The sequence below is a fragment of the Colletotrichum gloeosporioides genome (genome assembly GCF_011800055.1).
Source record: "Colletotrichum gloeosporioides strain Lc1 chromosome Unknown consensus_117, whole genome shotgun sequence".
Classification (NCBI taxonomy): Eukaryota; Fungi; Ascomycota; class Sordariomycetes; order Glomerellales; family Glomerellaceae; genus Colletotrichum; species Colletotrichum gloeosporioides.
In genome coordinates, this window is record NW_025544762.1 from 542,437 (window position 1) to 557,029 (window position 14,593).

The window sequence follows — 14,593 nt, forward strand, 5'->3', positions numbered from 1 at the left end:
TGCGAATGGGATTTCGTCTTCCAGTTGCCGCCCTCGATCGCATTGGCCAAGATGATTCCGACACGCACCCCGGGGCTTCGCATCTTGTCGACGGCGATGAAGGAGCCAGAGGCCCACGTCAGACGGGATCTTCCGTAGGAGGAGATGATGAGCTCGAAGGTCGTGTTCGTCACCGGGCCAAGGCGGACGCGCATGTTGAAGTTGTCGTCGGTGGTGCTGTGCAGAAACCCCGACGGCCAGACGCACACCATGGGCGGCTGGCGGAACATTGGCGGCCGGGGCGGGCCACCGCCGTCTGAGTCTTCAAACTTGACCACTTTACAGAAACCCGTCGAGGTCACGGCGCCGGAGAACCAGTTGCCGACTAGGATGCCGGTGTGCATGGGCGGCGGCGGCGCTGTTATCGCCGTCTTTGTTCATCGTGAGGGAACTTGCGGTGCTTGTCGGGGAGCTCGGCGTACGCGGTGACGCCGGTGTGCTGGCCCCGCGCGATGTCCAGGCGCTTCAGGCCCACGACCACTTTCTGGTCCACGTCTTCGACGTTCGTGCTGAGGAACACCGTGCCCGTCCAAATGGTGAGCCTCCTTCTCGGCTTTCATGATCTTACGCAGCTCAACCCCGTCGCTGGTGATGAGGCGGTATGGCCTTGGTCCCGATGGACTCGGTGCCACATACACCATGCCGTAAAGACCCTATAGGCTTGTGAGTAGATGTACCATTTCATAACCATTCATGTGCGGTGCATCGATTGCTGGGATTGGCACAACGCCACTCTCGATGGCAAGGAGCCCGTTGAGCATCTCGAGGCATGGTCTGATTTTGTGAGCGCCGTTCTGTTCCCCGACGGCCACCACAACAGTGCTTCGTGAGTGTTTGTCATGTGTGCGAGGAAAGGGAGGTCGGTAGTCATGCTTGGCCTCAAGCTTGGGTAGAAGCTCGACGTCGAGATTCGAGCGGAACCCACCGGAACTCATGACATTGGCCGTCGTTCGTTGTCATGGCAATCATGGTGTAATAAGATTGCAGGTCTTTGAAACTGCTAAGAATTGAGTACATCTCTTGCAAGCACCAGTGCTAGTAGCATAGCAAACGTAGTGTTGACTTCGCTGCAGCGGTCGGAATGTACTCGGTCCCCATCTCGACATCTCGATTTGCTAGTAAAAATCAGGAGTGCAACATGAGTCCCATCCCTCCCAGACAGCGTGGCACTAAACAAGGCGGCAGCGGCGGCTCAAGCAAACAAAAACCCGCTAACTTCTGCCTGCTAGCTAAGAGCTAAGACGACATACAGTCTCAGCCTTAGTTAGCACCACCACTGCCACCACCACCATCTTCACCCTCCACCCTCAAATGCTTTAGTCGTCCTTCTTTCCAACCGTGCCGCCCTTCCTCAGCCCCCAGAACGCAATGACGACGACGGCCACCGTCGCCGCGAAGATGGTCCAGAATCCGGCGCGGTAGCCGGTCATGCGCGCTTCCCTATCGTCGGCGGCGGTCGAGTGCTCCGTCACGGAGGACGCGATGGCCGCTGTCACGGCTAGGCCCACCGCGTTGCCGATCTGGCCGACCTCGGCGAAGACGCCGCCAGCGAGGGATTGGAGGTCTGCCGGGAAGGCGTCGGAGATGATGAGATTCGAGACGGTGAAGAGGGCTGTTGTTGTTGTGTGTTGCGTCAGTCTTGTGGTTGCTTCTAAAGAGCACAGGGGAGGCAAAAAGGGGTGCTATACCGTCTGCACTGACTGGCGATAGGGCGAGGGCCCAAAAGGGCGCGTACCAGTAGTAGCCGTCAATTTTGACCGTAGCCATCGCGAGGGGCGCGGCGATGGTGATGAGAGCGGAGACGCCGGCTAGGGATTGGACTTTGACTCTGGAGACCAGGTATGCGCACGCCATGTTCACGATTGTGCCTGTGATGATGTGTGGGAGGAAGCGGAGAGAGCTTTGGAGAGCGGATACGTGTTGGACTTCTTGGAAACTAGAACGACAAATAAGTCTTTGAGTTCTTAATTTGAGACTGCCTTTAACTCACAATAACATGATGAAGTACTGAATCGAATTCAGTGCGGCCCAACTGAGAAATATGGATACCTGTTCGGTGTAAGATGCAATGTTGAGTGTGTGATCAGAGAAGCCGACTTACGCAGATGGATGTGAAGGCTGCATTTCGCCACAAACGGTTCGGAATGAGCGCCGGTCGATTCTTCTTGACTTGGAAGTCCATCCAAACCGGGAAAGCAACCAACAAAACTACGGCTACGACCAGAAGAGCAATGTTGGAGGCGTCATTGAGTTTCGTGTAAGACGAGGTCGTCATCGCTAGAACATACAGCAGTAGACCCAAAGCGACGCTCACAATGACAGCCCCGATCCAGTCAATATCCTCGGCAAGACGGCGAGTCCACGTCTTCTCAGACTGTCGATGCACAGATGGAAGAGACCAGATTGCCGCAGTTGAGAGGCAGACGTTGATCATGGCCATTATGTAGTACCCCCACCGCCATCCGATGGTGTCCGCGACAATTCCACCGACGACCAGACCAAGCGCATAGCCCAAAGGGAATCCGATGCCGTTCATGGAGAAGGCGATGTTGCGCCAGTTCCCCTTGGGAAAGGTGCTCGTGATGAAGCTCATGGCGGTCGGGAGGCACATTGAGATTGAGATTCCCAGCACCGTGCGGAAGAGGATGAGCTGGATACCGGTCCTGGCTAGGCCGACGGCTACCGTAAAGATGGCGTAGAGAAAGCTGCCCGTCAGCCACATCAGTTTTGCGCCTACGACGTCGGCGACGGCGCCGAAGATGAGGAGGAGACAGCCTGCTGCCAGGGAATAGACCGCGGCTGGCCATAGCGAGAGACCATCGGCAAGGCCCACGTCCGCGGCGATTCGTGGGAGGGCGGCGATGAGGATGCCTGATCCCATCGTGTTGAGGAAGTTGACGCCTGCGAGTGTGACGATGACGGTGACGCCTTTTGCCTTGGAGACATTTCTGGAGGGGTTGCCAGTTGGGTTCTCGGTGTCTGTTGTAGGTTGCGTATGGATAGTGTCATTCTGGTCCAGAGACTTTCGTGTTTGGCTGCTTTTACTCTTTGAAGGCTTCAGAGATTGCATCTCGATGATTGACGCCGCTTGGCTTGGGGCATCCTGGATCAACCAGGCCTCTGGCATTGCCTCTTTGAGACCAATCATTGCGTAAAATCAGTGAGCGGATTGGATGAGAAACATTAGAAATTGATGTAGAACGAGGTTCTGGCTGAATGATTATATCGTCAGCACGACTCCCCAAAGACGTCGCATTTGCACTTGCAAGGGCGTGCAAGAATCAGGTGATTGGGACAACCTGGGCCAATCACTTGCAATTTTTGCAAGAAAGCTCCAGGATTACCAATCAACCGAGATTCATGTTAACAAACGAACGAGGAAAGACGAAAGTTCCCAGGGGAACGCGGGCATAACGAAGCTGACGCCATCGTTCAAAACCCTCCGGTGAGAGTGAGTATGGACGGTCAACCTGAGGCGTGCCGCAACATTCGCTCCACCAATCTGGAATTGGAGATATTTCCGGGTTGGGAAGTCCCAGAAGCTCGGACCAAGTTTGCTTACGTACTAGAGACGACCGGACAGACGACCACGTGATTCCGCGTACAGTGCGCCACGCTCGACGCGCTGGTGGGGTTGGGCTGCCTTGAGCTTGACGAAGTCGCATTTCACGTCTTGGTCGTTTTTTCGCAGCGAGCGCCGTGAGCTCCTCCAGCGGAAATCTTCCTCGCTGCCCTCATTCTCTCGCCTCCAAGCTTTCCCCGGGCCAAGAGACGATGCCGACGAGACCATGGCGGCAGAACAGCTGTACGGCAAACCTGCTGGCGCAGTTGCCAATGCGCCGCCTCCCTCCACGTTAGCCGCCCAGCTCGTCGAAAACCTTCCTGCTTCGACAAAGTCCACACGATCCGATGAGAACACCGAGCTGAGAAGCTTGTCCGCCGTCATCGAGCGGGTCAAGAACAACCCCGGTCTGCTGCGAACGCCCGACGAACGAACGGAGCACAATCATATGCTCATATACGTCTATTCCCGCGTCGTCCTAGACGGAATCAAGCTCGATGATCCCTTCGCTGACAAGAAGGTTATACGGAGCGAGGCATTGAAGGCGATTAACTTCTTGAAAGTCACAATTGAGGAGACACCGATTGTTATGAACTATACCACGGACGGAAAACAGTTCGTGTTCCGCGGGGAGGAGCCACTTTGGGTCTGGGTCTTTCCCAAGGTCCTGAAACTGCTTGGCCATGCTCGCTGCCTTGACCTCACGGCTCCAATCGAGGAGTTCTTTCGGTTCATCATCTTGGTGGTGAGTGGAGTTGGGTCAATGGGAGCGCTGCTGTCGTCCATGCTGCTCTACCTGCGAGAAACAAGCAATGGTGAGTTGAACATCAGCATGCGTCAACGCACCAAGATGACTAATGGTCACAGCTCTCCTGTCTCGCTTACAAGAGACGGCGCCTATTGCCCCTGCACAGGATGCGACTATAGACATGAGCCTTCCTCCTGCCGGTACACTCGAGCTGCTCCTGGGAAAACCTGGCATACTCTTCGTACAACAGACTACATACGCTGTCCCGCATGCGTCACAAGCCGTGCGCCAAGCAGCAGCTCTAATATCAACACTCGCACACCCGTCCATTGCTAGATACTCGAGCCCTCTGTCTCGCGCGCCGTTTGTCGAGCTGAGGCTATGGTTGCTCGAATCGTTGCTTTCCCTACGTGCTGTGCAAAACACATGGCAGCCCGTTGCCCCAAGCGCAAAGGCTGATTTGCTCAACGTATCCCTTGGCCTGCTTCCAGACGAGCTGCCTACAGGCAAGAAAGCTTTGCTCCCGCAGAAAGCGTACACTTCTCTGGCGTTATTGTGTGCCGAGCTCGCAGCACGGCCGGATGAGATTGCAGGCCCAGATGAATCGAGTCAAGCTGCGAGGAGAACACTCTGTAAAGCACTTCTGAGACTCGCCCAAGTGTCGCTGGTAGACCGAGAGATCGGAAGATTGGCAGCACCTCAGGTTGTTTGGCCACTCGAGCTGCTCTGCATCGAAGTACCTGTATTAGGGGAACCAAGTGACTTCTCAGTACGTTGATGCTCTTCACTCTCTGATCTAGCACTGACATGCGCAGCGTTCTATCAGTGTCCTTAAACAAGCAACAGCACCGACTGTACCCTCGAAATTAGACGACGCAACCCTGCCAGCTTGCTTCACTGACTCCGAATTACGAACTCTGGTCGAACGTCTTGGCATCGCCGAAAGTGACACAGAAAGCGTCACAGTAGACGACGAGCCTGCAACCAAGCGGCGGAAAGTCCTGACTGAAGGCAATGAGCTCGTAGAATTGACAGCACGCATTGACGAAGTTCTAGGGGTTGTGAACGATCTAGGCAACCTGGAACACAAGTTTTTGTAAGGCGTCGTGTTTCCCCAGTTCCATTGGGGGAGGCTAACTTCTCTAGAAACGCCTATCCACGTATCAATGTCAAGAGCCAATGCCTAGCCATTGATTTGATCTCTCGCATTTGCTGCGCTGCGGACGCGATCCCTCAGACGGGTAGCCCACTCGCAGGGAAGGACGGAAAGATCAGTTGTGACGTATGCGATCGCAAAGAGGAAGGAGTGAACAGGCCCGAACCTGTTGACACAGAAACGAAGAGAGAGGCCCAATCGATATTCACAAAACTCATCAACCTCCCTTCCTTCAAGGACTCCAGGAGGCCAAGGGTAGTGGCGATGATCGCCCTCAGACGCGTCATAAATCATGCAGATGAAGCTGAGTTGTTTGATCTCGAGACTTCTCCTTTGGGGCAGTGGTGTCTGCAAGGATTGCATAGCTCTATCAGAGAAATACGCATCGCTTCAGGGTATGCTTCCCTGTCTTGCCCATCTTGCATGGCTAATTTTATTCGACAGACGGGCTTTGGCTCTCTTCTTGAGGAAACCAGCCTCTAGCACGATAGACATCAGTGTCGTACACCGAAATCGCAAGAACGCGCTTGGTCTTCTCAAAGCTGCATCGGAAAAGGATGCAGTCATCTTTCACGAGACTGGGGTGATGGCGTGGAGCCAGCTGGGACGGTAGGCATCAGTGACAACAGCATCATCTATTGGCCGAGATATTGACATCACTTAGAGTGGTCACCGGGGACGAACTAAACATAGTACTACACCAGTTACTCGAATATCTCGGAAGCAGCAACAGTCTGATATCTTCCTGTGCCTTCAATGAGGTATGTTCTTGGTGCCATCTTTGAGTCACCTTGACTGACGTATTCAGATCAACAACTTAGCTGCTGCCCGCCATGTAGCACCACGCCGCTTGTTCGAGCCTTTCTGGAGAAATCTCGCCTACTTCGCTGTAAAAGATATGGTGGCACGACCGCAAATCAGCCGATCGCTAGCCGAAATCTTGCAAATCTCTGTGAACGAGTTTCTTCTCCTCATCCAAACTCATGCTCTGCCATGGCTGGTATTGATGAAGAAGAGGGATGTGGTCCAAAAGATTGCTGAGGCCCGTGGGGAAAAGGACGTTGGTTTCCCGGTGATGGACTCTATCAATATCGGTCCAGTCCTCGGATTGCTTCTAGTGCAAGACGTGCCGGACGTGGCGCAATTCACCATGGCGAGGCTTGTCGAGTTTGCGCCAACTCTCGCTGATACCACGCTGGCTGATGTGATACAGGCCGAACTTGTTATGGTTGTCCTCGAGCTACTCAAAGCTGCGGCTGAAGCAGACGAGGCCCGCAAGGCCCGTGTGAGTTGTTACGCTATGAAAATTCCGCATTCTTACTGATTTATTTCGAGGTTATCGATGCCATTACCACAATGTGCAACTTGGTTATGGCCGCGAACAAGGAGAAGCCCAAAAAGGGCAATCTCATCGGGCGTTTCCTCCAGGCGTACATGCTTGGCCTCATGGCTCGCCTGGCGGACGTGATCAATGATTTTCATGGGCTATGCCCGCCTCCCGAGGAACAAATACGTTGCATTCGAGCATTGGAGGAAACGATCAAGCTTTGTCAGTCTTACGTGCGCATTGCTCGGCCACATGTGAGTTGACGCGACCATCACACTGGCTGCCTTTACTGATCCCTGTAGATTGCTGCTTGTCTTCTGTCGGCTATTGCTCAGGACGAGCTCAGAGAGGCGGCGTTTTCCTGCTGGGCTGTCCTTCTCACCTACCTTGAAGAAGAGGACGTTGAAGTCTTGTTGGAAACGACGTTCTTCATTATCAATCATTATTGGCCCGTGTTTGACGACAACACACGCATCAAGGCCAAACATCTGATTTCCACCATTCTCAAGCACTTCAGCGCAGTAATCGAGATGTACATCTGGAAGTTGCCATCATTGGCACATATTCCTGAACTGGCTGAACTGGAAGCTCAGCTCCAAAAAGTGCGCCGAGATCAACCCATCGAAAGCAGGACAGCATTTGCCATCTTTGCAGCCCGAGTGGCACACGAGAACTCGGGCGTTGTGCTTCAGGCTCTCAGAGAGCTTGTCGAATACCTCAAACAGCACAGCGGTTCCCTACAGACGTCCGCGATTGGTCAGCAGCCGGATCCTGTGTTGTCGACGCTGCTCCGCGCCTTGCTCGATTGCGCTTCAGAGTACAGCACCGTGCAGCCCGAAATCGCTAGCCTGTGTACTCAATGCATCGGTCTGGTCGGGTGCCTTGACTCTAACAGAATTGAGGCTGTCAGAGAGCAGAAGTCCATGGTTTTGTTGAACAACTTTGAGAACGCAGACGAGACGACGGACTTTGTGCTCTTCATCCTGGAGCAAATCCTGGTCAAGGCCTTCCTTTCCACAACAGACACAAAGCTCCAAGGCTTCTTGTCTTTTGCCATGCAAGAACTCCTGGACAAAGTGGATATCAAGGCAGCCTGTGCCTTCCGAAGCACTGGAATGAGAGACGGCGATCTGATCTACAGAAAATGGCTCACTCTACCCGAAGGCATTCGGGAGACTCTGACCCCGTTTTTGACCTCCAAATACGTCTTAACACCTGTCACGCCTGCGCCTGTTGAGTATCCCATTTTCCGTCCGGGAAAGCCGTATGGGAATTGGATGCGTTCCTTCACCATGGATCTTTTACGTAGAGGACAGAATTGGCACGCAGATCTCATTTTTGGGCCGCTGGCTCGTACTATCCGGGTCAAGGATGTCGCGGTAGCAGAGTTCCTGCTTCCATACTTGGTCCTCCACGTCATTATTGGCAACAGAAGCACGCGGAAAGATCGTGACAATATTATCGGCGAGCTGGTTGGCATCCTCCAGCACCAGCTTGCCGAAGATGCTCCGTACGCGGAGAGGGAGGATACGAAGCTTTACTGTGAGGTAACGAGGCAGCCCATCCCAAATATATGTGACGACTTTGCTAAGCAGAACATAGGCCGTCTTCCGAGTGCTTGATTATGCAAGCAGGTGGCTGCAGGAAAAGAATGCTAGGCGCAAAAACGACAGCGATCTTCCGTCCATAGCAAGGGTGGATGACCTGTTGAGCACAATTCCGCCGGTCTTGATTTCCCAGCGAGCTATGGACTGCAGGGAATATCCAAGAGCCCTGTTCCACCTCGAGCAACACGCCCAACAAATGGAGGTCGAGAAGAGCGACCCCCAGCAAAGAACGCTGCTCCTCGAGCAATTGCAGGATATATACACCCAGATTGACGAGCCTGATGGGCTAGAGGGGATTTCGGCTCACCTCCACGTTCTCGATATAAACCAACAAATCCTCAGTCACAAGAAGGCAGGCAGATACACGGCGGCTCAGACATGGTATGAGATCAAGTTGGCAGAAGAGCCCAACAACATTGACGTACAGGTTGACCTACTGAACTGCCTGAAACAATCTGGACAACATGGTGAGTATCTTGCGACACCCCTCAAAAAAAAATAAAACTGATAGGTGTAGATGTTCTGCTCAACTATGTTGAAGGTATGCATACGGAACCGTCGATGGAAAACAAAATTGTTCCGTATGCAGTCGAGGCAGCCTGGGCGACCCGCAGATGGGACACTCTATCCAAGTACACGAGCCGTTTTCATGGCAGCACTTTGGAAGACTTTAACGTTAGCGTCGGCCAGATCTTCAACACTCTGAAGCAAGAGGGCGCCGAGGGAGTCGCAATCTCTCAAATGTTGCAGAGTATGAGAGAGAAGATTGCCTCGGCGATGACTTATTCCGCGACATCGTCCCTACAAGCCTGCCACGATCTGAGGCTTCGATGCCACGTACTGACCGATCTGGAAATCATTGTTGGGATGCAGGAAGGGAATGATGATACTCGCCAAGACGTTTTGACAATGCTGAACCGGCGATTGGAAGTTCTAGGTGCATATGTCAATGACAAACAATACCTCTTGGGAATTCGCAGAGCAGCCATGGAGCTCTCACGGTATATTTCCCCGATGCCTGTCAACGAGCCTCTTCTAACAACAATCAGACCCAAGTTTTGCGACTCAGACATCTCCTCGTCTTGGCTTTCCAGTGCGCGTCTGGCTAGAAAAGCGAATTCCACACATCAATCATTTAATGCAGTTCTCCATGCTTCTCAACTAAAAGACAATGCCGCCGTCATTGAGAATGCCCGACTCCTTTGGAAAGACGGTCACACACGCAAGGCGATTCAGGTTCTCCAGGGCGCCATCGAATCCAACAACTTCATGACGCAAACAAATAGCACGTCTTCCGTCCGGGGCCTTGACTCGCAGCAGAGACTTCTGACAGCCAGAGCACAGCTTATGCTTGCCAAGTGGTTGGATGCGGCAGGCCAAACGAACAACGCTGCTCTGCGCGTTAAGTATCAACAGCCTCCCAAGACAAACTCATCGTGGGAGAAGGGCCATTACTACCTCGGACGTTACTACAAAAAGCTGCTGGAGACCGAGAAGCCTCTGAAACCTGATGAGCAAAGTGACGCCTTTGTTCAAGGTGAAATTGCCAGACTGGTGATTGAGAACTATCTTCGATCACTCAACTATGGCACCAAATATCTTTACCAGACCTTGCCGAGAATTTTGACATTATGGCTCGAATTGGGAGCACAAGTGGACAAGGCTCCCGAAGGCAAGGTCTCGTTGTCCCGCGAGCTCCATAGGAGGCGGACGGAGCAGCTCAATCTCCTTCATGCCTTCCTCGACAAATACATCGCTCGCCTTCCGGCCTACATATTTTACACGGCTCTCCCGCAGATCGTTGCGCGAATTGCCCACCAGAATCAAGCTGTGTTTGAACGCCTGACACGCATTGTCACCAAAGTTGTGGAGTCACATCCTCGACAAGCACTGTGGGGCTTGTTCGGGATCATGACCACGAGACAAGCTTCAGAGCGGAGAGTGCGAGGTCAACATATCTTGCAAGCGCTGAAGGGGATCTCCAAGAAGGTTGAAGGAAGCAGCTATGACCTCAAGCAGCTACTGAGAATGGGCGAGAAACTCGCAGAGCAGCTTCTGCTGGCTTGCAACAATGGTGACTTCCAGAGCAACAGGACGACGGTGGCAAGCATCACGCGAGATCTCAACTTCAACCATAAATGCACGCCCTGCCCCCTAGTGGTCCCCATTGAGTCTTGTCTGACAGCTACGTTGCCGACATTAACAGATAATGTCAAGAAGCACAAGGCATTCTCTCAAGATGTTATCACCATCGACTCCTTCCTAGATGAGGTCCTGGTTCTAGGATCGCTGGCTAAACCGAGGCGGCTAACGTGTCGCGGAACGGATGGCAAGAACTACATGCTCATGATCAAACCGAAGGACGACCTGCGAACAGACCAGCGTCTAATGGAGTTCAACGGAATGATTAACCGGTCACTCAAACGTGACGCCGAGGCCAGCAGGCGTCAACTATACATCAAGACGTACGCCGTCGTGCCTCTCAACGAAGAGTGTGGCATCATCGAATGGGTCGATGGGCTCAAGACTCTCCGCGAGATCCTTTTGGACCAGTACAAGTCTCGGTCCGTCCATCCTGACTATAACCAGATCAAGAGGATGATGTCCGAGGCTGTGACGGGGCCGAATAATATCAAGATCTTCACGGAGGGCGTGCTGGGGACGTTCCCGCCAGTGCTGCAGTATTGGTTCGTGCAGCGCTTCCCTCATCCCTCGACATGGTTCTCGGCTCGGCTGAAGTACACCCGCTCTTGCGCGGTCATGTCGATGGTCGGCACCATCCTCGGTCTGGGCGACCGCCACGGCGAGAATGTCCTGCTCGAGCGCGACAACGGCGGAATCTTCCACGTCGACTTCAATTGTCTGTTCGATAAAGGACTGACGTTCGCACAACCGGAGAGGGTGCCTTTCCGTCTGACACACAACATGGTTGCTGCCATGGGCATCTACGGATACGAGGGACCCTTCCGTCACTGCAGCGAGTTGACGCTGGGTATCCTGCGGCAACAGGAGGAGACGCTGATGACGATTCTCGAGGCGTTCATCTATGACCCCACCTTGGATCTGCAAAAGGAGAAGAAAACAAGCCGCAGATCGGATGGCGCGCCGCGGATGCAGCCGCAGCTCGTCGTCGACAGTATCAAGCGGAAGGTGAGGGGCCTGATGGGTCCGGATCCTATTCCGCTGGGAGTCGAGGGGCAAGTGGAGGAGTTGATCAAGCAGGCGGTCGATCCCAGGAACCTGGCGGCCATGTACATTGGTTGGTGTCCCTTCTTGTAGTTTGGAGTTTTGGGGGAGATTGCATGTTTATGATGTATTGGGATTGGAGGTAGACATGGGCTTTGATAAGAAAGCCGGGACGAAGGGGATCACTGAGATTTGGTGTTGGTGGTTTACGCAAAAGCTGTATGATATTCGATGAAAACGAAGGCAACATTAAGTAAGTAGCCTTTGTCTACCGATGCATACCTGGTACGATTCTAGCGCGATCTCGACCATTGTCTGTCAAAGGAAGAGCATCTGACGTGTCTGTTGTTTGTTTCAAAGATAAGACGGTTCGCTCGCATTCCTCCCTTCCATCGTACAACACGTGTCGAGCATACTTGATCCGGGGTCGCTAGCTGTGCCTCTCGTGTCCCGCTGGCTGCCTGGCGAGCGTTAGGCTGCTGCGCCGGGGCCCCTCAAGCACTGGAGCTACAGGACACGGGAAGCTTGGGGGCACCTGCCTGCCTAAAGTCAGGGGGGACGGTACCTGAACGCGCTGGAGCTGTCACCTTAAACCAACGACGAGAACACACCCCTTTCCTGCCAGCTTTCCCATTGAAATTTGCGACCGCTACGCTGCTACAGCTTGCCTTCCCCGAGCTTTCCCTCCTTCATTTCCCTCCTTCTCGTTTCTTTTTCTTCCCAACCCTGATTTTCTCTCTCAAACCCCCCCCTTTTATTTTCAAATCGCCCAAAGCATCCTCTTCCATCTGCCGAACGATCGGAATTCAAAGTATTCAAGATGCCTGATTATCGTGTTGGTAGGTTCATTGTTTTTTTCCCTTCGTCGCACCGATGAGGAAGGCCACGGGCGCCCGGCAGGCGACGGGCGCAGCGGTCGCGTCGGATGCGGACGCGTCAAGCTACCTGAACCTTACGTCATGAGAGCCTCAACCCTTGGAGAAGCTCTATTTCCATATACCACCAATGGCTATTTCTTTTCTCTCTCTTCTCTTCTTCGGCGCATCACGCCTAGTAACTGCTAACCGTTTTCCTTTGCGATATAGAGGTGTCGCCTAACAACCGCGCCGGATGTCAGGATGGCGTCTGCAAGAAGGAGGCCCAAAAGTGCATGAAGGGCTCGCTGCGCTTCGGCACGTGGACTGAGATCATGGGCCATGGCTCCTGGCGGTGGAAGCACTGGTAAGCCGAAGAATCACTCTTCCTTCAGCCCTCCGGTCCTCGTCATCTCATTATCATGTCCAAGCTGGTATAGGGCTGCGGAATCTAGTCTGACAACTCATCGCACAGGGGCTGTGTGTCTGGCGAGCAGATCTCGCACCTTCGCGATATTGTCGAGAGGGGTGGCGGATACGACTTTGACGCAGTTGACGGATACGACGAGATGGGGTAAGTTCATGCGTCTTTTCATCACTCTTTTCATGAGATGGCATCCGATGATGAACATATGGCTGACTGGCCCCTCAGCGAGCACTCCGACCTGCAGCAGAAGATCCGTGACGCCATTAAGCAAGGCCACATCTCTGCCGAAGACTTCAACGGCGACCCTTGGATGAACAAGCCCGGTCAACGCGGCATCCGCGGCAAGAAGCCCAAGGACTGGGACGACGGCGAGGTATGCTAGCAGCCTCACGCACTCATGAAGTACCACTTACTTACACATTGACAGGAGGGCGCTGAGGCCAAGGACGAAGCCCCTGCCCCCGCCGCCACCAACGGCAAGAAGCGCGGTCGCAAGTCCGCCGGCGCCGCCGATGAGGACGAAGAGGAGAAGCCCAAGAAGCGTGCCAAGAAGGCTGCTGCCAAGGCCGAGCCCGAGGACGAGGAGGAGAAGCCCAAGAAAGCCCCGGCGAAGCGTGGAAAGGCCGCTGCTGCTGCCAAAGCCGCTGCCGCCGAAGAGGACGAGGAAGAGGAGAAGCCCAAGAAAGCTCCGGCCAAGCGCGGCGCCCGGAAGTCTGCCGTGAAGGAGGAGTCCGACGAGGAGGAGGCTCCGAAGAAGCCTGCGGCCAAGCGTGGAGCTCGAAAGTCCGCCGTGAAGGAGGAGTCGGAGGAAGAAGAGGAGAAGCCTGCCCCCAAGCGCGGCGTCGCTGCGAAGAAGGCTGCTCCCAAGAGGGCGGCTACGAAGAAGGCCAAGGTTGAGGAGTCGGAGGAGGAGTCTGAGGCCGAACCCGAGGCTACCCCTGAGTCGGAGGAGGAGGAGGAGAAGCCTGCGCCGAAGAAGGCCGCTCCCAAGGGCCGCAAGAAGGCTGCTGCTGCACCTGCTGCTGCCGCCGAGGACAAGCCCAAGCGCGGTCGTGCTCGCAAGTGAGGTTTGTCGAGCTGGCATGCCTACGGAGACCGTCACAGATCGGCGGCTGTGATCCCCGAGCGGCGTGCCTCTATCGCCGTTTGTTTGACGAGTTTCTTGCGTTTCAATGGCCGGGGGAAACCCTTCTGCCGGAACTGAAGGCGCCGCGCTTGGCAGCCATTTGCTTCTTCGAGTTCATACCCACCGATGCGACGACTCTATTTTCAGCTATGATGGACCTTTAGGGGGAAGGATGTACAACCACCACTTGCTTCTACTGTTTACTTATTTACCTGGATGAGGACAACTCATGAAAAGAAGAACACAAAAAGTTTGTACTGTTGCTTTATGGGAAATGCTGGATATTTTTAACCGCTGAGCTCAAGATTATGAAAACTTCCACTCCAATATTTGGTGTCATTCTCTGGTTTATGATCGCTCGCGTGAGGTTTCTTTTGGTGTTGTGAAGACTACGTGGCGGAAGTGTTTAGGTCGCTGAAGTTCGTGATGTAGAGACATACTGACAAGGGTGATGCAGTGAGTCGATCCCAAGTCTGGAGATGAAATCGGCCATGGCGAAGTATATTGTTGAAAACAGAGACAAAGAACGACCAAACCCCAGGATAAAAACAGAAAGTGAAG

At 53.9% G+C, this 14,593-nt stretch overlaps 2 protein-coding genes across 2 annotated transcripts; one reads left to right on the top strand and one right to left on the bottom strand.

Moving 5' to 3' along the window:
* Window positions 1–1,355: 1,355 nt before the first annotated feature.
* Window positions 1,356–3,187, bottom strand: GCG54_00009137 (Efflux pump apf11; the record flags this gene model as incomplete). Its single annotated transcript, XM_045409086.1, has 4 exons — window positions 1,356–1,651; window positions 1,728–1,975; window positions 2,030–2,088; window positions 2,141–3,187. 4 exons carry the CDS (start codon window positions 3,185–3,187, stop codon window positions 1,356–1,358), a joined length of 1,650 nt encoding a protein of 549 aa, XP_045256331.1.
* A 640-nt stretch (window positions 3,188–3,827) lies between these two features.
* Window positions 3,828–13,972, top strand: GCG54_00009138 (Protein kinase rad3; the record flags this gene model as incomplete). Its single annotated transcript, XM_045409087.1, has 15 exons — window positions 3,828–4,416; window positions 4,469–5,118; window positions 5,165–5,445; window positions 5,496–5,900; window positions 5,950–6,114; window positions 6,170–6,266; window positions 6,314–6,790; window positions 6,841–7,086; window positions 7,135–8,379; window positions 8,435–8,906; window positions 8,957–11,698; window positions 12,711–12,846; window positions 12,955–13,053; window positions 13,132–13,279; window positions 13,334–13,972. The coding sequence occupies 15 exons, from the start codon at window positions 3,828–3,830 to the stop codon at window positions 13,970–13,972; spliced, it is 8,391 nt and encodes a 2,796-aa protein (XP_045256332.1).
* Window positions 13,973–14,593: the final 621 nt, after the last annotated feature.